Consider the following 22746-nt stretch of genomic DNA (forward strand, 5'->3'; position numbering starts at 1 on the left):
AGGATAAGATAAACCTGACTCCTGTTAGTGAAAAAGACGTTTCCTCTACAATCCTTTTGCTTTTCCTCATGAAGGAAGGTTATTTGGTGCCAGGATGTCTCCAAAGGCTTACCCACACCTAGTAATCTCCCCTTTATTATTTTTAATTTTTATTTATTGATCTAAGAGAGAGAGAAAGCAAGAGAGAGATCAATTGGTGGTTCTACTTACTTATGCATTCATTGGCTGCTTCTTGCATGTGCCCTGACTGGGGATCGAACCCTCAACCTTGCCAACTGAGCAGATTTCCAGCAGGCAATGGATTAAAACATTTTTATTGCATTTAATTTTTACGGTTACCTTTCATTTATAGTGAATATCAGCTTCCCATTTCCAGAAGCAACTTTTATTCCCTTTAAATAAAAGTATTTAACCCAAACTGTGAATTGACTTAAAGAAAAATATTAAGTAAACAGAAACAAAGATGGTGCACACAGATCATTAAAAATATATCTAGCCCTGGCTGGTTTGGCTCGGTGGATAGAGCGTCAGCCTGCAGACTGAAGGGTCCCAGGTTTGATTCCGGTCAAGGGCACATGCCTGGATTGCAGGCTCGGTCTCCAGTGGGGGGGCGTGCGGGAGGCGGCCAATCAGTGATTCCCTGTCATCATTGATGTTTCTGTCTCTCTTCCTTTCCCTTCCTCTCTGAAATCAATATCTCTCTCTCTCTCTCTCTCTCTCTCTCTCTCTCTCTCTCTCTCTCTCTCTCTCTCTCTCTATATATATATATATATATATATATATATATATATATATAATCACAAGGCCTGGGCATGTAACCTCCCCAGAACTCTGCAAAGTGGAAACGGACTTGCAGAGCGGTTCCCCAGTTTGCCCCTGGACACCGCAAAGGTCCAGGCAGGAGCGGGGCTCTGACGCCCAGCACCCAGGGTGTCCCACGCAGGAGGTGGGAAGGAGACGGCAGGGTAATTGAGCTGTTCCATGGTAAGAATTCAAGACTCAGGCGACTTCAGGAAAGGGGTTTATTTTGGGCGCACAGGAAACAGGAATCCTGAGTGAGGCCCGTAGCGCCTCAGCAGCGGGCATCTTTGTGTCAGGAGCGGGCTCGTCTCCTCTCCGGCCTTTTCCAGTGCTTTCTCTCCCTGTGCCTTGTTCCAGGAGCCTCCCTCCCTCCCTGAGTTCAAATGCCCAAGGCTGAGAGAAATCTGATCGGTCAGCGCAGGTCCGGCCTCTATGATTGGACAGAGCTTCTGTCCTAAAGTACATCATGTTGCCAGTCGCCCAAGGGGTGGGCTTGTGTCAAATGTCAAATCAGCTTGTAGCAGAACCTATAAATACAGGCACTCCGCTCTCCCTGCTCTTGTAAAGAACAAGGTCCATGCCTTTGCAAGACTCCAAGTCAAGGAAGAAGGTTGTGACAAACATCACAGATGTGATTGGCGCCTGGTGTTAGGCTAGTGTGCAGGAAACAGAGAGAGTCGAGTCAACAAGAAAGAAAGAAAGAAAGAAAGAAAGAAAGAAAGAAAGAAAGAAAGAAAGAAAGAAAGAAAGAAAGAAAGGGAGGGAGGGAGGGAGGAGGGAGGGAGGGGGGAGGGAGGGAGGGGAGGGGGGAGGGAGGAGGGGAGGAGGAGAAGGAGGAGGGAAGGAAGGAGAAGAAGAGGAAGAAGAGGAAAAGAGGAGAGGAAGGAAGGAAGGAAGAAGAAAGGAAGAAGGAAGGAAGGAGGAAGGAGGAAGGAGGAAGGAAGGATGGAGGAAGAAGAGGGAGGGGAGGGGAGGAAGGGAAGGAGGAGGGAAGGAGAGGCATGGCGGAGAAGGAGGAAGGAAGGAAGGAAGGAAGAGGAAGGAAGGAAGGAAGGACAGGACGGAAGGAAGGAAGAAGTGAGGAGGAAGGGAGGGGGGAGAGGGGGGAGGAGGAAGGAAGAAAGGTTTAATCTGCGTCCCTGGGCGACCCACGAACCCCAAAGGCATTGCCAGTGGATTCGCGCCAACAGGGAAGGGGAATTTCTTTTTATTCAAGTGTTTAATGAGGGCGGGGGCATGAGGGGGTCGCCACAGTTTTCAGGAAGGAGTTCGTGTCTGTGTGGGGCTCCTTGTGGATTCCAGGGAGGGTCCATTATCTCGTCACCATCTGCCTTGCAGTGGCAGCACCGGACCCTGGGGTCCCTCCCACCTAACACCAGGGACAGAGGGAGAGGAAGTGAAGGTGTGGTGGGGAGCCCTGAGAAGAAGGTAGAAGGGGGAGGACTGCCACGGGAGGGGATGGGCAGTCCTGGAGCGGGCATGCTGGACCCAGTGGGCAGGGGGCTTCGCCTCTCTGAGTCCTGACCTCAGAAGGGTCAGGTGCCCAGGGTGTGAGGTGGATGGCACCCCCTGCGAGAAGGCAGCTGGGTGCAGGAAGCCCAGGCAAAGTGATACCTGACAGTTCATCCATTCATCCGGAGAACACGGTGGGGTGCCAAGTACACCGAGTCAAGTGCAATGAATGGAGCGGCCCTTTTGGAGGTGTGCCAGCCCCTGGGCTGCGGAAGAGAGCCCTGCAGCGGAGGGCGGAGGAGGCGGGACCCAGGAGTGGGCTACTGCCACCAGGAGGGGTCTCTTTCCAGCAGCCTGCCTTATGGCTCTGTGGAAGGACCCAGCCGGTGTCCACGTCACTGGGGGATTTCTGTCCATACTTGGGCCACAGCCTTAAAGCTGCAGTAGCCAAGCTTTCTGAGGTCACAGCGATCCCAATGGGAGATGGCAAGGCCTCTTTAGCCAGCTGCCCTGAGACCCTGACAACGCCAGCGCCGAATCTCAAGGCTCGTGAAGGGAGGCGGCGTTTCCCTCCGGGGAAGCTGAACCCACGCTTGAAGGGTAAGAGGAGTCTGTCACTTCGATGAGATAGGAGAGGGCACCCCAGGCACAGAGAATGGCACGTGCAAAGGTGCGGGGGCATGAGGGAGCTCCGAGGCTCAGGAGGACTGCTGAGAGGCTTCCAGAAGGGAACGACCAACGTGATGCTGGAGGGCCAGGGCCAGGCCCGGATATGGGCTGAGGACAGAGGGGTCCCAGGGACGGCATGGCCTTGTTTGTGCTTTGGAGGGAGCGCTCTGGCTGCCCCGTGGAGGGTGAGTGAAAGGGGGTGAGATGGGTTGAGACGGGGCAGGAAGCCCCGAAAGGAGGTCGTGCAGACCCCCAGACACAGGAGCACTCGCCTTGAGGAGCAGCTGTCGGCTGGGGAGGAGCGATGTCTCAGAGGTAAAGTCCAGGGCACCCCGTGACCGATGGGGGAGCCAGTGTCCCCTGCAGTTCCTGGCTGGGACAGTGAGTAGGATCAGGGAGCAGCAGCTGAGGTTTGGAACTGAAGGCTGAGTGTGCAGGGCCTGGTCGGGGCTATCTGAGCGAAGGCGTCCAAGGGGCAGCTGGATACTGAGGAGCTCAGCAGTGGACAAGCCTTGAAGACAGAGAGTCCCCACGGGGCCTGGTGCGCCCCAGCCGTCTGTCTACACCAAGTAGGCCGGGTCCTGGTCCTGGAGCTCTTGGAGGGACAGGTATACATCAGTGTTCAGGGGCAGACAGGATGTGGGGGCCCTGACCTGGCATTGCCCAGGAGGGCTGGCACAGGGAAGGCCGGACCCCTCCCCAGGGCCAGGGCCAGAGCCAGGGCTCTCCTCTCCTGCTTCTCCCAGCGCATTCTCCTGGGGCGACTGGAAACCCACCAGGCTGGTGGCTCCTGGGGTGGGAGGGCCCAGGGGCTGGGGGGCCCAGTCTTTGGGGACTCCCTCCTGCAGGGAGGGCGGCAGCCTCTCTTCACCAGCCCCAGTGCCCCCCAGGGCAGTGTTTGGGGTGCTCGGGCCACTGAGGAGACTGGGGGAGAAGAGCAGCAGGTCATCCCTGGGGGGGAAGGTGCAGTAGGCATCATCCTCCCCTGGCGGAAGCGGCAGGGATGGGAGGAGAGACCCCTCGGGTGCTCCGGGCCCATCCTCGTCCAGCTCCTCGGCGCAGGGGTCATAGGTGAAGTACACCTGGCAGGCCTCAATCTCCAGCGCGTCCGGCAGGTGGAAGAAGAAGTAGCCTTGGTTGGTGAAGCAGCTGGTCAGTGAGTGGCCGCTGGTCTCAAGAGGGGGCGAGGGCCCCTTGTCCTGCCGCAGCAGGAGCAGCTGTGTGGCCTTGGCGTCCCTGTCCAGCACCTCCAGCGGGGAGATCTCGGGGGCCGGGCCGCTGGGGCTGAAGGAGGACGAGGGGAAGGGCGAGGAGAGCCACTTCTGCCAGGAGACAGACCAGAGGGGGTGAGTGGGATGCCTCCTCCCACAAGCCAGCCAAGGCTGCCCCTCGGGGAAGCCCTTCTGGGCTGCCCCCTACCCCACCTGCCTGCCCACTGGCTTGCTCCCCAGCCCGTCAGGCCTTCCTGGCTCCCTGCAGGCGCCCGGGGCAGTGCTGGCTCCATGAGTGACTGCTTACTGAGCACCTACAATAAGCCTAGCGGCACCTAGGTACCGAGGACACAGCGAAGGGTGGAGCATCAGCGTCGGGTGGGGACTAGCGTGAGTGTGAATCGACCAGCCAATGCTGAGGCAGAAGGGGCCCAAGAGCACATCCTGTTCACCATACAGACTCGCCTGGCTCTGATCACACAGGGAGTCTCTCTGGTGCGGGGCTAATCGTCCCCCAGTTTGCTTCCCCTCCCAGCGCCCGGGCCTCCCACCTGCCCCACCTCCGCAGAGAGGAGCGTGCCCGGCAGAGCACTTCTCAGCTGCTGCAGAGTCCAGAGCCCTGGCCAGGTGCAGGGAGACTGGTCCAGCCCCGGCTCTCACCAGCTGTGTGACCTGGGCAGGCCCCTGCCTGCCTCTCGGAGCCCCAATTACACAGCAGTTTGCTGAGTCTTCCCTGCTGCCTCACTGGGGACCTGCAGGGAGCTGTCAGGTAAGGAAATGAAGGCGGGGCCTGGCCGGCCTAGCTCAGTGGCTGAGGGTGGACCTGAGAACCAGGAGGTCACAGTTCAATTCCCAGTCAGGCCATATGCCTGGGTTGCAGGCTTGACCCCCAGGGCGGGGTGTGCAGGAAGCAGCCAGTCAATGATTTTTTCTCATCATTGATGTTTCTATCTCTCTCTCCCTCTCCCTTGCTCTCTGAAACCAATAAAAAATATTTTTTAAAAAAGGAAAATGAAGGTGGAAACAGCGGGCGCAGGGTACAATCACACTACACAGTGGGGGGCAGGGGGCCCCTCAGGGTGGTGTGAGGGGGGCCCCAGGTGCATTTGAGAACCGGCAGCTCTGTCCTGGGACCCTCCAGGTGGGCCATGGTCCCAGAGCCCAGGCCTGATAGGCCCCTCCCTGCACGCCTGTGCCCCCAGCACACGGCCCGGGGCAGGGGGTGGGGACAAGCAATATATTTCAGATGAAGTAATGGACCAGGAGAGAAATGTCCTGCTTCTCCCTCCCAAAAGCAAGTTTCTGGAGCTAAGTGGGCTGTTATACAGACACGCACACACACATACTACATGCACACACGCACACGCACATACATGCACAAAGCACATACACACTTCACACACGCGCACATATACACACATCCACACTTCACACACACATATACACACATCCACACTTCATACACTCACACGCATGCACACACATACACACTTCACACACACATACTTCGCACACATAGGCACACACATACACACTTCACGCACACATATACACACTTCACACACGCACACACACACATACACACACACACACACCACTCTACAAAATCTACCCCCTCCCCCAAGCCAGGAGTTTGTGTTACGGAGGAAGATGTAAGAGAGAGAGACATTAGGGCCAACTGAGGGTGGCCAGGAAGGGTAGCCAACGAGGAGAGTGGGAAAGGGCGCAGGTTGGGCTGGGTGCACAGAGGCAGCCGGGAGAGGCCAGGCCGTGGCCAGGGCTGGCGTGCCAGGCTCCCGGGGCCCCTCAGAGGTGCGTGTGGTCAGCCACTTCCTGGGCCGGGGTCTCCATCCACAATGCCCCGAAGCGCATTAGGGGGGACACAGGGGAACCCCGTCCTCCTTCATGCCCATGCACACACACACATGCACGCCCAGGTCCCGTGTCTGGGCAGGGCAGTGGGCCTGTGGCCTTGCAGCTGGGGGTCCTGCGATAGAGAGAAAGAGGGGCAGGCCCCCCACTCGCGGACAGAGGGTGGGGTCCCTCTTGGCCTCCCGACCCCCAGCCACATTGTGCGTCCCCAGGGCCTCCTCCACACACTAGGCCTGGGGCAGGCACTGTAACTGGGGGTGGTCTCACGGGGGCATGGAGGGGTTTGCAGCTCTCTAGGAGTGACCCCACTTTACCTCAAAATGCCTAGGCCATTGAATCAGGGAGACTTCAAGCTGGAGGAGGACTGAGCGTGCACCGAGTCCAGCCTCCAAGCAGGCCCAATGTAGGAATCCCTTCAGCCATATTTTGCTACAGAGACAAGGCTTGCTGGCATACCTTTGCTGATGGGGAGCTCACTACCTTTAGGACTAAAGGAGGAATTTCCAGTTGCTGCATTCCCCCACACTGAGAGAACTGTAGGTAAGCTATCCCAGTCCTCGGGACTTTTCCAAAGAATTCCGGAAGGGGCCCGGACCAGCCTGAGAGAGCACTCCAAGGCCAGCTCATGATAGCTGGTCCGGGATGGCTTTCCAGCCCCTGATGACCTCCCTCCACCCCCACCTCAGCCCCTCCCCCCAACCTAGGGTGCCTGAAGTAGGGGGTGGGTAGGGTGGTAGAAGCAGCCCACCCCCTCCCCCTCCCCCCTGAAGCTTCCTTCCTGAAGTGGGTGTGGACTGGGGGAGGGAGGGGGGGAGACCACAACTTTGAATGGAGTTCAGAGTATGACTCTGTGGGCCAGCACTTTCCAGATGAATCTGTTTTGTGGCTAGAGGTGACTGCAGGACTTGTGAGCATCTGTGAGAAGCCAGGGAGCCCACCCAGGGACTCTTTGCGGCGCAGAGGGCGTGTTATCTGCACAGAGCAGGCGTGCGCTCCGTGGTGCGGGGAGAACTTGTACCCACAGAGCAGAGTGAACCAGGAGGGCGTTAGGACAGATGCAGGTGGTGGGCCTCCTGGTCAGGGCTGCCATGGATGGGGGTTCAGGTTTACACTGCCCAAGGGCATCTGGTTTGGGGTGTGGTGGGGTGGGACTGAATTCCAACCCACGCTCTGCTTGCCAAGACCTGCTCAGTCAACAGGCTGGTGACAGTAAGTCTAGCTGTGGGCCAGGCAATGCTCTCAGGGCCGTACACACAGTAACACTATATTCCTCCCCATTTTACAGATGGGGAAACTGAGGCACAGGGATGTTCTATCACTTGCCCAGGGTCACACAGCCAGGAAGTGGTGGAGCCAGGATTAGAACCAGGCAGTCTGGCTCCAACAGGAGGTGCCATTCCGCGTGAGAAACACCTCCCCGCCCTTGGGCACCACTGCCCACGCGTTGGCTGGCACACGTCAGCTGCCCGCTTCTGCCCGCTACCTCCGAACTCCTACCTGGAAATCTCCTCCGTGCTCTGAGCTCAGCTGGGAAAAGAACTCTGAGGGGTCTGGGATGTGACACTTCAGAACCTTCTTGAACCTGAACAGGGGAGAAGGGGGGGAAGGTGAGAAGGGAAGGGGCCCCCTGTCCTGCCATCAGCCCGCAGCTCTGAGGGCAGAGCCCCGAGCCACTCTACATGCAATCGTTCATTCAGTCAATGTCGATCGCATGTCCAGTAAGGGGCGTGGTGCTGGGTGCGGGGACACACGCCTGGCCGACAGAGAAGGTCCCTGCTCTCCAGGAGCTGAGATTCTAACGAGACAAAAACAAACCAAGTGCGGCAACACGACCCTGCAAACACATCCCTGCACACTGTGGAGGCCGAGAGCAGCGGGCCCGGGAGAGGAGGAGGCGGGGGGGAAACAGAGCCAGAACCGTCAAGGCCACAGGTGGCCGGAGCGGAGTGGGCCAGGAGGAGGGGGTCAGGCCAGAGGCCAGATCGGGGGCCTCCTCGTCGGGGCTGTCGGGGCTGGTGGCCCGGGTTGTGCCTTGCCCAGGGCCGCCTGGTGTGGGGAGAGGTGAGTGTGGGCCGAATTCCAGTCTGAGTGCCCTGTGTCTGCAGGCATCTGTGTGGAAGTGGATGCCACAGCCTCGAGACCCCAGAGAGCCCGGCTGCTGCCCACATGCCCAGCCCTCTCCCCCACCCTTTCTGGTCTCTGGTGGCAACTGCCTCTCTGCGCCCTGTTTCTGAAACGTTCCTGCCTCCTCCCCACCCAGGGCCTTTGCACATGCTGTTTGCTCTCCTCTCCCCATTGCCCGTCCCCACCCCCTTGGCTCTTCCTTCAGATTTCAAGGGAGTCATCGCTTCCTCAGGGAAGTGTCCCCTCCCAGCTGACATTCCTGCTTCCAGTACCTTCCTTCCCATCCTCACCACAGGGTGCCGTTATACATGTGTGTGCGTGCCTGACAGGTTTCTGCCTTCCTTCCAGGAAGATGGGACCGCGTGCACGTGGCTAGCCCTTGTGTCTCAGCTCTCAGCGCCCTGCCCGGCCCTGAGCTGGACTCAGTAAATGAAGGAATAAATGAATGAATGCCCAGACCCAGACAGAGCCATGAGGACCTACACACACAAGAGCTGGCGTGCACACACACACACACACACACACACGTATGACTCCTGAGAGTATTGCTCGGGGCCGTCCCCCTCCCCGCCCCCTGGGGACTCTCCCTGCCCCCCAATTCCCATCAGGCTGGTTCTGTCTTTGGGGATGGACCACAGGGAAAGGCCTGGTGTTCGGTAGTGCAGACTCCTGGCAAGGCAGAGGGAGCTCTGGGGCATCTGAGCAGGGGCTCAGCCCAGAGTGTGACCTAGCAAGGGGGCGGCAGGTGGGGGGGCGGGTGTCACACAGGAGCACGCAGGACAGACGGGGAAGCCAGCGCTCTTACCATGGCCCGAGGTACTGGCAGTTGACCAGCAGGTAGACTACGATGATGAAGCCCAAGGCACCGCAGAGGCCCACGAGGATGTGGCCCAGTGAAGAGGCTGCTGGCGGGCGGGAGGGGAAGCAGGGAGAGGGATTAGAGAAGTGCCCCAACTCACCCAGATCACTCCCGCATCTCCCCACCCTCAACTTGTGCTGAGGGACAGGCCAATGTCTGCCCCCTGGGCCTTCACAGCCTCCGGCTGCCCAGCCAGGCCCACAATGGGCACCGTGTGCCTTCATCACAGCAGCCCTGCCTCGGTGTCACAGTACCCACTTTACAGATGAGGAAACTGAGGCTGAGAGGTGAAAGCAGCCCACCCCAAGCCTGGAAAACACCAGGAGCCTGAGGTTTCAGGATGGAAAAAGCAAAAAGAGCCTCTCTGGCCTCCCCACTAACTCACAGGGCTCTGAGCAACCCCGTGCCCTCCCTGAGTCCCTGTTCCCATCTGTAAAATGGGCACAATTATGCCCCCGCTGCTCACACTGCAGGGTCACATCAAGTGAGCTAATGATGGCAGCTGAGCTTTGTAGCCTCAGCCCCAGGCCTCCCTCAACATCCGTCCAAGACCCACACCCCTTCCTGTCCAACTCCATCGTACCGGCAGGCCTCCTCCCGGCCAGGAGCTGGTCTTCGGGCCGCGTCCTGAAGGCCAGGGGCTGGCTCCAGGGGCTCCAGGTCAGGAGGCTGCCTCGCTGGGCCCTGACCCGCACCTGAAGCTCATAGGCGGTGTCTGGAGCGAGTGTCTCCAGGAAGATCCATTGCTGGTTCTGCTTAAGGGTCAGCAGGGAGGCCTCCTGGGGCAGAGTCAGGACGGTCAGCACAAAGGGGCCCCCACTGTCCACCCCCCCTCCCGTGGCAGGGCTGACCAGGAGGCGGAGCAAAGCAGAGAAAGCCTTCCTTTCTCCCCCCGCCACCCTCCCTCCTCCACTCCCACCCCATCCTCCTCAAAGACTCCCTGACTACCCAGTTGCTGGGGTCATCCTAAACCCACAGACCTCTCCCACCTCTGCATCCTCTTTTTGGTTTTCCCCGGCCCCTCCTCCCCACCCCCACCCACCCCCACTCCTCCCCAGGCAGTGTTTGCCTTTGCAGCGGCTGCTTCCTCTGTTTGGAAAACCCTCCCCAGGTCTCTGCAGGGTCAGCTCCTCTGGACCCTCAGATCTCAGAGCAGCCTCTCCTGGTCCCAGGCCCTCTTAGAAGTGTTATTGCATGTCATTTTCTTGATAATTTTTACCAATATTCCACAGTCTCCTGTTTCCGTGTTTGCCTGCCTCCCCACTCCCCCCCCCCCCCACACACACACACATACATGTGAGTTTCCTGAGAGCGGGAAGCTTGCCAGTCTGGCCCCCACTCTCTCCCCAGCATCCAACACATAGTAGGCATTCAGGAGATGTTTGCTGAGTGACTGAGTGAGTGAATAAAGGAGTGAGTGAGTGAATGAGCACAGACCCCTGTGGATTTGAAGAGCGGAGAGGTGGCGTCCCAGGGCCTCTGACACCTCACAGAGGGAAGGCGCCTGCCTCTTGGCTTGTAAATCCTCCCTAGTGCAGCCTGGAATCTGCCACCCGCTGGGGCCCTGGGTTGTCGGGGTCACAGGGAGGGAGGGAGGGAGGAAGGGCCGGAGCAGGCAGTACAGAGGAACAGCAGGGGCTGCCACGCTTTTGCGGAGATGGAGGAGGGACAAGGTGAACAGCATAGGAATCAGGGCAGGTCGGGCTGGGCCCTGTACTCACCTCCCAACTGTGGTCCAGGGACCTTGTCCGGACCTCAAACTCCAGGTGTCTTTCAATGTAGTGGGAGGACTGGGGGACGGTCCAGGTTATGTTGCATGTGTGGCTCCCCTCCTGGGTGACTTGGAGGGAGTCAGGGGCCATCAGGCGAACTGGAGGGGGAGGGAGGAGGGGAGAGCCGGCTTGGGGGATGCTGGATCATGACGCTGAGATGGTAAAGCCGACACGTGCTCCCCCCTCCACCTCTGCACCTGCTGTTCCTCCCTCCTGGGGTGCCACCCGCCTCTCTACCCCCCTCACCTGCTTCATTTTCTTCCGAGCACTATCGCCACCTGACATATGAAATCCCTATTTTGGGTTCTTCATTTTCTGTCTCCCTTACCAGGCTGTGAGCCTGCTGAGGGCAGGGGCTTGTTCTCTCATGTGTCTTTGGTGCCTGGAACTTTACCTGGCACACAGTAGGCGCTTAATTGTCCTCTGAATGGATGAATCAGGGCAGCCTTTCTCTGCACTCAGAAATGATCTAAGCGGTTTAAATGGATCATCTCATTCATGTAATTTAATTATCTTGTTAATCTGCTATGATTATAAGATTTTATGATTCTGAAGTTAAATTGATTTAAGTTCTATAATTCTGAGACTTTGTAGAACTCCACGAACAACAATAAGCGAATGTTTATTGAGCGTGTGCCAAGCAGTTTGAGTCTTGACTCATAGACTCCTTACAATGACCATGTGCGGCAGGAAACTGTCCCCATTTTACAGATGAGGAAACTGAGCCAAACATGTTAAAGGACCTGCCAGTCAGACCACACTCAGCCACGGCAGGGCTGCATTTAGAATGCTGCCTGGATCTCTCCCTCTGCTCACCTCTTCCCTGGAGATGGCCTGCAAGGTCTGGAGGGAGGCAGGAAGGGCTGGGGGTGGGGCCAGGCACTCAGTCATTCAACAAACACTTCCCGGAGCACCACCCAGATTGGACCTGTGCTGAGTACTCAGACTGCAGACGGGGATGGGATAGCTCTGCCCTCAGGGAGCTCACAGCTGAGTGGGGAGACAGACCCATAGTCAGACAGTGGTGACCCAGGATATAAACACCCTGAAAGGGGAGGTACAAAGGGCTGGGCAAGTCTGGGAAGGCCTTCAGGAGGAGGTGACTTCTCACTGAGCCTTGAAGGGTGAGTGGGAATTTTCCAGGTGGGAAGAGCCTTCCAGACTCTGTGACCAGCACATGCAAGGGCTCAGAGGCAGGGATGGGTGTGGCCTATCCACAGAGAAGGGTGCTGGAGGGGAAGCCAGGCGATTCCCCAGTGGCCTTGAGTGCCGGGGTAAGGAGCTGGGACTTCATCCCGGGGCAGCGGGCAGTGAACTTGTCGGATGTGGGTGTGGAAGTTAATAGAGAGACTGGAACAGTGAGATCCCAGAGAGAAGACAGGGAAGGAGGGGCCCACCCCCACCGGCCCCTGGACTCCTGACTCACGGTTGTCAAAGGGCTTGAAGTCCTGGGTCGTCACCCTCCTCCACCGCTCCCCCTCCAGGCACATCACCCTCATGCTGACGACGTCTGCTGCGGTCAGTTTCTGGGACTGCAAGGCAAGGGGGCAGAGGTGTTGCTGGGGCAGCTGGCGTGGGGGGAGGCCATCAGGATGAGGGCATGGAGGGGAGCAGGAGGGGAGACCAAGACGGCAATGCAGGTGGAGCCCCACCCCACACACGCACTGTCTACGGTCGAGGTCGGCAAACCTTCTCTCAAGGGTCAGGTAGTGAGTACTTTGGGCTCGGCAGGTCATATGGACTCTGTTATAACTACTCAACTCTCATACACAACATGTAAGAGAATGGGTATGGCTATGTGCCAATAAAACTTTATTTCCAAAAACAGACAGCGGGCCGGTTGTGGCCCAGGGGCCACAGTGGTGTGTCAACCCCTGCTCTAAAGCGAAGGAGCTGCCTTGGGAGGGAGGGAGTTCAGGTCACCAGAGGTGGGCAAGCAGGATGGGTCCCCAGGAAGGTGCAGGGCTTTGAGTGTGAAAGTCTCCCCTCCCCCGGCTCCTCCCACCCTCGCCCTGACTTTTCTGGAAGGAAATGGCCAGGCATTAAGCACGGGTGGGCAGGCGCTGCTCAGGTGCATTAGCCACTTCTCTGGCCCATTCTCAGGCATCCACCCCCTCCTGCAGGTGAGAAACTGAGGCTCAGGTAGGTTACGGGACTTCCCAATGTCACACGTCGGGTCTGGTCTGGTCTGGTCTGGTCTGGTCCGCCAGGGAACCCAGACTCAAACCCAGGCTCTGTGTCCACAGCCGCACAGGCCGAGCCCTGGCCCGCCGCGCCTGACTGAGGGCTGCCGAGTGAGCAGCGATGGCGGCCTCCTCCCTCCCTGTGCGGGGGCAGCCCCGCAGCCCTGCAGAAGGGAGCCGGCTGCAGGCACCCTTAGGGCCTGCGCTCTGGGGCCCGGGGGGCTGGGTTTAGGCCCAGGACCCAGGCACAGTCCCTCTGACCTGCTCAGGGCCACTATGAGCAAACCTTGAACCTGATCATCAGAGTTCCCAGAGCTGGGAACTCCTCCCTCTGCCCTAGCCTTCTTCCAGCTTCTATGGGGGCCAGATTGTCCCAGATAACATTAGCATTAGCATTATACTAGAAGCCCGGTGCACAGGATTCATGCATGGGGGGCGGAGGGGTGGCCTGCGGGGATTGCCCCTGAGCGGCTGCTCCTGGTGCGAGAGCAGCCGCTCATCCCTGTCAGCTGAGCGGCGCTCCCACTGTGGTAGCGCACTGGCCACCAGGGGGCAGCTCCTGTGTTGAGCATCTGCACCCTGGTGGTCAGTGTGCGTCATAGTGACTGGTCAACCGGTCATTCTGGCTGTTCCGCCATTGGGTCGCTGGGCTTTTATTATATAGGATTACTACTAGAGGCCCAGTGCATGAATTTGTGCACATTGAAAGGAAATTAATTAGGAGAAATATTTTAGAGGCCGGGGAAGGACCATGGGAGGTTGGCTCCAGGGCATGTCTGGCCCTTCTCACCCAGTCCCAATCCGGGCAATCGGGGCTGACCGGGGCTAGCCGGGCAGGGGAGAGACTGCAGGAGATTCGCCTCCAGGTGGAGGGACTGTGGGAGGGCTCCAGGGTGTGTCCAGCCCGTCTCGCCCACTCCCCAGTTGGTGGACCCCAGCAGCAAGCTAACCTACTGGTCAGAGCATCTGCCCCCTGGTGATCAGTGCACATCATAGCAACTGGTCGAGCGGTCAACCGAATAAAAGGTCGACCAATCAGCCAGACACTTAGCATATTAGGCTTTTATATATATAGGTTATTGTTGTTGTTGTGGAGATGCCAATCATGCATTCTGAGTACTCAGTCTGTGGCAGGCACTCTCCTAAGCATTTGCGTGTGTTGTCTCATTTGATTTTCTCAGCATCCAGGAGACAGGCACTGTTACTATCCTCGTCCTGCAGCTGAGGAGACTGAAGCGCAGAGAGGCCTAGGGACTTGCCTGAGGCCACACAGTTCGGAAAGTCACACAGCGGGGGGGGGGGGGGGGGGGGGGGGGCAGGACCTGAGGCCAGGCCACCGGCAGAGCTTGTGGAGACAGGCCCAGCAGTCTGGGTCCAGAGCCGCGCCTTTATCCGCTACACTGCAAGCCCGTCTCCGCCCTCTCCTGCCCCCGGGAGTGCATATGCCTTGGCGGTGGTTGGGAAATGTGGTCTGGGTGTCCCTGGTGCCCGCCACTGCCAAGGAGGCTTTGCCAGGCAATTATTTGATGCGTACCCTTCCAGAGGCAGCCTAGTGCCACGGTGAGAGGTCCGGGCTGGGGTCTGACAGGCCTGGGTGCAACCCCAGCTCTGCCACTCGCTCAGGATCCACGGACGATCAAGAGCGTGCTCTACTCGGCGTTCCAAGTGCTTTACGCTCAGGTCAGCCCTGTCATTCCCATGATCATTCCCGTTTTACGGAAGGGGAAACTGGGACGTGGCAGCCACCCGATGTCCCCCAGCTGGTGTACAGCAGAGCCAGGGCCGGAGTCCAGATCGTCTGGCTCCGGAACCCATACTCCTGACCCCACACCCCCCTGCAATGGGGGAGACATCGGGAAGAGCCAGGTGTGTGTATCACCATTTCTGAGGTGCTCCCCCCACTTGAGGAGGAGTGCGGGAGTGCAGAGGACCCGCCAGCACGGGGAAGACAGCGGGAAGGACACCCCTTGGCACCCACCCTCCCCCTGGTCCTGTCCCTCAGCGACAGATACTCACATCCGGGGATCCCAGGATCAGGTTGCAGGACCAGGATGCCGGGCCTGCTGGGAGCAGCTCACAGGATTTGTTCCAGGGCCTTTCAAGGCAAAGGAGCTGCTTAGAAGAAAGGGAGGGGCCCTGGCGCCAGCCCGGGGGGTGGCCCCCATGCAGCCAGGCTGGTCTGCGCGGGTGCTCTATGCCAACCTCACAGGGTGCCAATTCCTGCATCTGCTCTCCCTCCCCCCATGAGCACCGCTGCGGCCGGCCCACAGCAGCCAGCATGATCTAGATCAGCCTGTCCGGGACACCTGGCGTCCGCACCGAAGCCCTGCAGTCTTCCCCTGGGGCCTGGCGGGGCCTTGGCAGCCTCACGGACCCCACCCACAGGGGCCTCTGCTGCTGTCAGCAGGCGGTGTGCACCCTGCAATCCCTTCACAGCTCCCCCCCAAGCTCCCCACCACTCCCAAGTCCCGTCCCCACAGCTGCCATAGGGCTCTCCCCAAACCCCCGGTTCCTCCCGAAGCTTGGGGAGCCCCCTCTCCTTCCCCCTCTCCTCCAAAGTCAAGTCCAGCCTCAGGATAGAAGTCCGAGTCTACCCTGTCCAGCTCATCACCAGCCTGGACCCCCCCCCCTCCCACCCAGGTTCCAGGAGTCTAAATATCAGACTCCTGAATTTCCCAGACTCCTGTGGTAGCAAGAGTCTGTGGGGCCCATTCGTCCAAGGTTCTCAAGGCGCAGATATTTGGGAGTCTGACAGTGAGGATTCCGGAGTGTAAGCGTCAGTGATTGTAAGATCCCGCCGTCCTGGGAGTCTGCGGGTTGGCCAGCGACCCCACTCACCGACTGTCAGGCTGGGCGTGGACGTGGCAGGATGTGGCCTGCAGGTCCCCATCCCGGCTCCAGACACAGGAGATGTTGGCCCTCGAGTTGTAGAAGCAGGTGAGCGTGGAAGTGTCTGCCAGCAAGAGGAGGTGTGAGTGCTGGCTGCAGGGGCCCCGCTGCCCTGCCCTCAGGGTCCACCCACCATCCCCGCTCCGGGCCCTCAGGCTACCAGATGAGAAGCTAAACAACGCTGGAGGGCAGAGAAGGGGTTAGTGGCCCATTTCAGAGAGGACAAAACTGAGCCCGGAGGCTGCAAGGTGAGGCGGGACATGGATGAGATGCCAGTGTCTTGCTGTGGCTTGGAGAGGCATGTGGGCGCAGTGGGGGCAGGACAGAGAGGGAAGGGGGAAGGTGGCCCCATGGCTCCTGCCTTCCTTCTCCCTTCTCTTGCCCTTGATGGCGGTCCTTCTGCCAAGAAGTAGGGCCCGCCGTCTAGAAGGGCCTTGGCCTCCTTCCGAAAGGAGAGCACCGCTGTCCAGATGCCAGGATCCTCACCATTCACCGCGGTGGATGCCCAAGGGATGGCCGGGGGCAGGAGGAAGGCGAGGAGGGGCAGACACCAGGACAGAGCAGGAGCCGCCATCACATCCACAGGCGGGGGCTGGGGAAGGGAGCCCTGGAGGGAGGAAGAGGGGAGAGAGCGCCGTGAGCACCCACCCTGCCCCACGCAGGGTGTGCGGGTCCGCTCGCCACCATGCCACCCGGTCCAGCCTCACGGCCTTTGTGCCTGCAGTTCCCTCTGCCCGACACATGCGTATCCTGTCAGAGTGAGGGACCCTGAAAGGGGTCGTCATTGCTGAAAGGGCTTCTGAGGAAGCCCAGCCCTTGTTCAAAATGGGGAAACTGAGGCCCAGGAAAGGGAAAGGTGTGCTCACGTCCACCAGGGAGGCCAGCACAGCTGGGGTTAGAGCCCACCCCCTCCCTCCCCGGCTGCCCCCTTAACCACACGGACACCACTCGTCGAGGCGTTCCGACGTGCCGGGCTCTGCTGAAACTTTAAATGCAGCAACAAGAGCATCGGAAATACTCCTGTTATCCCTGTTTTCAGATGAGGAAGCCGAGGCACAGAGACGTGAAGTCACCCAAGGCCCCCGGCTGATAAGGGGCAGACGTGGGCCCGAGTGAGGGCGGGCTGCCCCGAGCCCAGGCAGGGCCCCTCCTGTAACTGCCCCGAGTCTATCCTCCCACCCACTGAGCCAGTTCAGAAGATCAATAACTCATACCGTCACCTCATGACAATCCCCGTGTGTGCTGAGCACGCGTGCTCGCCAGGGGCTTGGTACACGGGCTCATCTCATCTCTGAGCCGCCAGGGGCTTGGGGGGCGCTTGTATCACCCCCTTACACAGATGAGGAAGCCAAGGCCCCACGTCATTAACCCGTCCAAGGTCACGTGCACAGAAGGGGCCGAGCTGGGATCCAATCCCCGCACCCCATCCGCAGGCCCGTTCTCTCACGCCATTCCACCCTGCCCAGCCCCTGTCCCAGACCCTGGTCCCAGAGGTAAGGCCGACAGCCCCCCTGCACGGGGCCGCACAGACCAGCTGCCGGCATCTGGCCTGATGCGGGAAGGAGCTCAGAGAGGTACCGATGGGCTCCTCCCTGCACGGCCCGCCGTCCCCCCTGAAGGGTGAGCTCCCCAGGGTGGGGTTGGTAGCTTCTTTCTTTGGAGCCCCCACATATTACAGGGCACGGGATTGGGACCCCAAAGGGTGCAGAGCCCAGCCAAAGGGCTCTCCCGGCAAGCCCCCTGTTCCCCTTAGTCGCTAGATCATGACCCGGGGCACAGGCGCCGTCAGCCCCTGGAGGGTGTCAGCAGGCAGCCGTGCCCGGGACAGGGCCTGGCACAAAGCCCCAGGTGAGAGGAGGGGGGCAAGGGCATGCGAGAGTGCAGGAAGCCAGTGCCCAACCACGGTGCCAGCAGGACAAGCCTGGCCGAGGAGAGGCACGGTCTGGAGTCCCCCGCCCTCGCCGGAGGGTGCAGCGGCATACCCAGGGGGCAAAGGGCAGGGAGGAAGGACAGAGACAGGACAGGCAGGAGAATGTGGGCGCCAGGGCAGGGGGTCTGCGGGGGGCTCCTAGCCGGCTCTGAGGCCGCGCCCTCCTGCAGAAGAGGAAACCAAGACTCAGCTCAAGAACCTGCTCAAGGTCACAGAGCGAGGAAGAGTCCCAGCCTCAGGGAGGACGAGGCAAATGCTGAGCCCGGGCTGCTCTGTCCAGGTTCTCACACATCCGCCCGCGCCCTTCACCGGCTCGAGACTGACTCATGGGGCCACCAGCACCCTGCGAGTTGGGCGCCAGGTCGCCTGCTGGTAGATGCCAAGGCTGACGCAGAGCTGCCCAAGGGGCTGACCCCCGCCCAACTCATCTGATTCAAGTCAGAAGATGCTGATAATGATGGCAGTGACGACAGGAGGATGAGGAAGAGGATGAGGAGGGTGACTAATACTCAGCCCCTCTGTGCCCGGCACTGCCGTGAGCACTTTGCAGATATGACCTCATTTACCCTCGTGGCAACGCTCTGAGCCGCTACGATTATGACTCCTTTTCTCAGATGAGGAGACGGAGGCACAAGTCAGAAGCCTCTTGCCCAGGATGGAACCCAGTCGGGGGCAGTAGAGGCTCCAAGGGGCAGAGACTGTGGGATGTGGGGGCCCATGGGGGCTGGGAGAGGGCGAAGCAGGAGCTCAGTAGCCAGAGATGAATCCCATTGACCTCGTACCCTCTGACCCCGCGCCCCACCACACACACACACACACACACACACACACACACACACACACGGGGCTCACCTTGCTGTTTCCCTCTGGGGGGCATCTCCCCAGGAGGCGTGGGATCCTGGTTGTGGGGGTAGGAAGGGCACCCCAGGGAAGGCTCTGTCCCCCAGCAGCCCCATCCCCACCGTACTCCACACACAGTTAAGGGCAGGAGGCTTCAGCCCAGGGAGAAGGGAGAGAGAGAGCATGCCCTCCAGGCCGCCCCATCTCCCCAACATTGCCTGGGGACACCACCCACCTGCCGGTTACACAGCCAAGTAAGGCACCAATGCGGACCCGAACCCGAGACCTCCCAGCACCCCCACTTCACAGACAGACTCTCACCCCACAAGCCTCCTCAGCAGGACTCTATAGGGTGGGCTTTGCCAGTATGAGCCCCTTCCCCGTGACCTTTCCTTCGAGCCCCCGCGGTCGGTGGCAGGGACCCCAAGGGCGCTACCGGTACCTGGGGACCGCCCCGGCAGAGTGAGGGCGAGGCGGCACCTCACCTGGCTGCGACATGGGGCTGCGGCGAGCTCTCTCCGCTGCTCTCGGCGGCTGAGACCACAGCCATCTCCCCAGGGCCGGGCTCCGGCTCTGGCGACTCAGACAGCAGGCTGATGGGGGCAGCTGACTGAAATCCCAGGGCCAGCCCACTTCCTGCCAGAGGCTGGAGGGGCAAGGCCTGGGGGCCGGGGGGAGGGGGAGATCTGGCTGCTGAGAAAGCCTGAAACTCCTGAAGCACCTAAGGCGATAAGATCTTCCTCCTCCGCGGGGGCGGGGCTGGCAGGCGGGGTGCTGTGGCGGGCAGCACCCTCGCGCATAGACACACACCGTGCCACACACAGGAGCCCCTGCTTCCCCGCCTCCACCACCCCCACCCCATCCCACACAGCCCACCTCAAGCCTTTGACGCCCTCATCCGGTCACACACACCCCCGCCAACACCCAGGCCGCACACAAACACGTCCCTTAGGCGTCCCCTGCAATTCGCACTCTCATCAAGCCCATCTCTCGGACACCCCCCTTTCCACTCGGCCTCCCGGCCCCTCACCCACGTTAGCATCCAGAGGTCCCTGTGTTGGGGGGCTTTGCGGACCATTTGATGGCCACTTATTGAACATTCTAGAACCTTCCTTTCCCTCTCAAGTCATGGTTCTTCAACCTTTTTCCCCCCTCTATTTTTTTGGGGGGGGATATGGACCCCTCTTTAGAAAAGTGCGCGTTGACTTCTGTGGGGTGTCACAGGCCCAGGGACCCTGGGAAGCTGTGTCCAGTGTCCTAAAGAGGCAGCTCAGGCCCCGGCCAGCTGGGCAGCTCAGTTGGTTGGAGCATCGTCCCAATTTGCTAAGGTTACGGGTTCGATCCCCAGTCATGGCGCATACAAGACTCGACCAACGAAAGCACAAATAGCTGGGACAACACGCTGAGGCCCTCACTCTCTCTCAAATTAATAAATACAATAAAAATACATGTAAAGAGGCAGCTCTACTCTCTCCCTTGCTCCTGAGTGTAATGGCCTGCTCCTAAGCAGATGTCTCTTTCAAAGAAGGGACTAAGGGGAGCAGAAGAGGGGCGGGAGGGCAGGCCAGCAGAACACCTGTCTGCACAGACATAAGAAAGCGAATGAAAGAGCTGGAGAGAGTGAGGCCCGACTCCCTCGGGCAGTGTGGCCAGGGAGACTGATTCACGCTGCTGGGAGCTCAGCGGCCCTGCCCTCCTGGGTGAAAGGAAGGGCTCACAGGTCCTGCGGGTGTGTCCGGAGGGCTAGCAATGCCTGACCTCCGGGAGCAGGCTGCAAAACAGGCCAGGTCCTCCCCCAGCCCCTCAGCAAGGCCTTCTGGCTGCCAGAGAGGGCGATAACACAGCCACCACACAGATGAGAAAACCGGCCAGCATGTATTTCTGGAAGCTTCTCAGGAGTCCAGGAACCCCAGTTCTCCTGGGGAAGAAAGCCAGGTGAGGGCGGGGTAGAAGGGCTGTTTTCCACTCTAGACCAGTGGTTCTCAACCTTCCTGATGCCGCGCGCGACCCTTTAATACAGTTCCTCATGTTGTGGTGACCCCCAATTTCATTGTTACAAATTGAACATAATTGAAGCATAGTGATGAATCACAAAAACGATATGTAACTATATAGGTGTTTTCCGATGGTCTTAGGCGACCCCTGTGAAAGGGTCGTTCAACCCCCAAAGGGGTTGCTACCCCACAGGTTGAGAACCGCCGCTCTAGACCCTTTTATACCGCATAACGCATTTCCTGCCCCAAAGTACATGAATTCGGTTAAAACTTACAAACAGCCCTAGCCGATTTGGCTCAGTGGTTAGAGGGTCGGCCCGCAGACTGAAAGGTCACGGGCTTGATTCTTGGTCAAGAGCAGGTACTGGGTTGCAGGCTCAGTCCCCGGCCCGGGTCAGGGCATGTGTGGGAGGCAACGATGGATGGTGTCCCTCTCACATCGATGTTTCTCTCTCTCTCTCTCTCTCCCCTTCCTCCCTCCCTTCCACTCTCTCTAAAAACTAATGGGAAAATATCCTCAGGTGAGGATTTAAAAAAACCCAGAAACTTAAAAACACGAATAAAGAAAAAAAATCATCCCCAGGCGAAGCCAAAAATCATAAACCCAGCGTGTAACGAGCTCCCCTGCCAACAGGGTGTCCACGGGAGGGGCTGGCCTGTCCACGTGTGCTGCCTGAGGCTCTTCCCCTCCTCTGTCCCTTTCCTTCTTTCCTCCTTTCCTTCATTCAGCCAACGTTTGCTGCGCAACCAGATGATCACCGGCCCAGCCAGGCGCAGAGGAGCCTCAGGTGACGGGCACAGCCCCGCCTCGGGGAGCAGCACACAGCCCACAGTAGAACCAGGGGCGGGAAGGGAACAGCCAGAGGCCCTGATGGGGGCGGGGGGTGGGGGTGTCACATGAGGCTGTTTGCACTAAAGCCGGGAAGGGGACAGCCCCACACTCATCTTCCCCCACTCAGCCCAGTGGGTCTTGCTTTTGCCAGGGGCTCAGGCCAGGACATCTCACAGGGGCTACACGGAGCCACGCGAACCTCGACACGGCACCGTCCTCCCATCCCCCATCAGGACCTCGGCCGTGGGGCCACGTAGGAGGGGGCACGTCGGAGAGAAGGTATGTGTCCCGCTCCCTGCTGGCCATCTGCTAGACTCCATCTCCCAGCCTCCCTTGCAGTTGATGGGGCCATGAACGGAGTCTGGCCGGTGGGATGGGGTGGAAGTGATTTAGTTTCCTTCCAGGCCTGCACCCTCACCTTTGATCCCCCCCGACCCCCCATCTCCCAATCTCTCCGCCCCCGCCTCCCTACCCTTCTCTTAGTCTCCCGCTTCCACCTCCCTGTCGAGAATCCACTGGAGCAACATGAAGTGGACAGTCCACACGGGCTGTGACATGATGAAAAATAGACGCCTATTGTGTGGGGCCTCTGAGGTGTGGAGGCGCAGCAGCTGGTGGCGTCAACTGCCTGGGACAGAGGTGCCCAGCTGAGGGGTGAGAGGGCTGCCAGGCTCCGGCCTGGCCCGGTGCTGAGCAGGTGCACAGAGAAAAGCAAGTGCTCCCACCCCTGTGGCAGCTGCCACCATCCCCTCCCCCCTCCTCCAGGTCCTCAGTGGCCCCCTGAGAGAGAAACATCTATGATGAGAGAATCACTGATTGGCTGCCTCCTGCACACCCCCTACTTGGGGATCAAACCTGCAACCCAGGCACATGCCCTTGACCTGAATTGAACCCATGACGCTCCAGTTAGAGGGCCAACCCCCTAACCCCTGAGCCAAACTGGCTAGGGAACCTTTATTCCTTTATCTGCCTCTCCCACCTCTCCCACCTCCTCGCCATCTGCACCAGCCACCCTGCCTGCGTCCTTACAGCCCCTTTGTGCACCAACTTCCCTGCACCCCAGCTTCTGTGGACACAGCCCCAACCGCTCCACCGTCCCTGAACCCAGCCCCACCAGGGACCCCACTTTCATCGGTGCCACAGGGACTTCTGGCTCCATGTCCCACCCTGACCATGACTTTTCCACTTGCCCATCACAGGGCTGCCTCTTTTGGGGGTCAAGCCAGGCCACCAGACCCCCGTGCCCTCCTCAGCCCTGCACCTCCCTCCCCACCCCTTCCTCACACTGCAACTCCTGGGAGACGTCAGGGTCCACGCC

The 22746-nt window shown here is 59.5% G+C and overlaps 1 protein-coding gene across 2 annotated transcripts; it reads right to left on the reverse strand.

The window, feature by feature from the left end:
- Nucleotides 1–1908: 1908 nt before the first annotated feature.
- On the reverse strand, nucleotides 1909–19245 carry IL2RB (interleukin 2 receptor subunit beta). 2 transcript variants are annotated; one of them, XM_036301517.1, is made up of 10 exons: nucleotides 19088–19245; nucleotides 16319–16439; nucleotides 15782–15896; nucleotides 14960–15038; nucleotides 12187–12292; nucleotides 10710–10858; nucleotides 9572–9767; nucleotides 8935–9031; nucleotides 7503–7587; nucleotides 1909–4244 (listed from the first exon to the last, which is right to left on the reverse strand). In XM_036301517.1, the coding sequence occupies exons 2-10, from the start codon at nucleotides 16404–16406 to the stop codon at nucleotides 3483–3485; spliced, it is 1677 nt and encodes a 558-aa protein (XP_036157410.1). In that variant the 5' UTR covers nucleotides 16407–16439; nucleotides 19088–19245; the 3' UTR covers nucleotides 1909–3482. The 2 variants fall into 2 exon arrangements, with proteins under 2 accessions (XP_036157410.1, XP_036157409.1); XM_036301516.1 differs by having other exon boundaries at nucleotides 8935–9034.
- Between the last annotated feature and the right edge of the window lie 3501 nt (nucleotides 19246–22746).

The sequence above is a fragment of the Myotis myotis genome, unplaced genomic scaffold, assembly GCF_014108235.1.
Source record: "Myotis myotis isolate mMyoMyo1 unplaced genomic scaffold, mMyoMyo1.p scaffold_m19_p_3, whole genome shotgun sequence".
Lineage (NCBI taxonomy): Eukaryota > Metazoa > Chordata > Mammalia > Chiroptera > Vespertilionidae > Myotis > Myotis myotis.

Excerpts from the sequence above, each read along its gene's own strand:
- IL2RB (XM_036301516.1), bottom strand. The coding sequence starts at position 16,406 with ATGGCGGCTCCTGCTCTGTCCTGGTGTCTGCCCCTCCTCGCCTTCCTC. Across the intron at positions 15,897-16,318 it reads GGCATCCACCGCGGTGAATG|ACACTTCCACGCTCACCTGC; the intron begins GTGAGGATCCTG and ends TCTTGCTGGCAG. Across the intron at positions 9,768-10,709 it reads CCCTGGACCACAGTTGGGAG|GAGGCCTCCCTGCTGACCCT; the intron begins GTGAGTACAGGG and ends ACTCTGCCCCAG.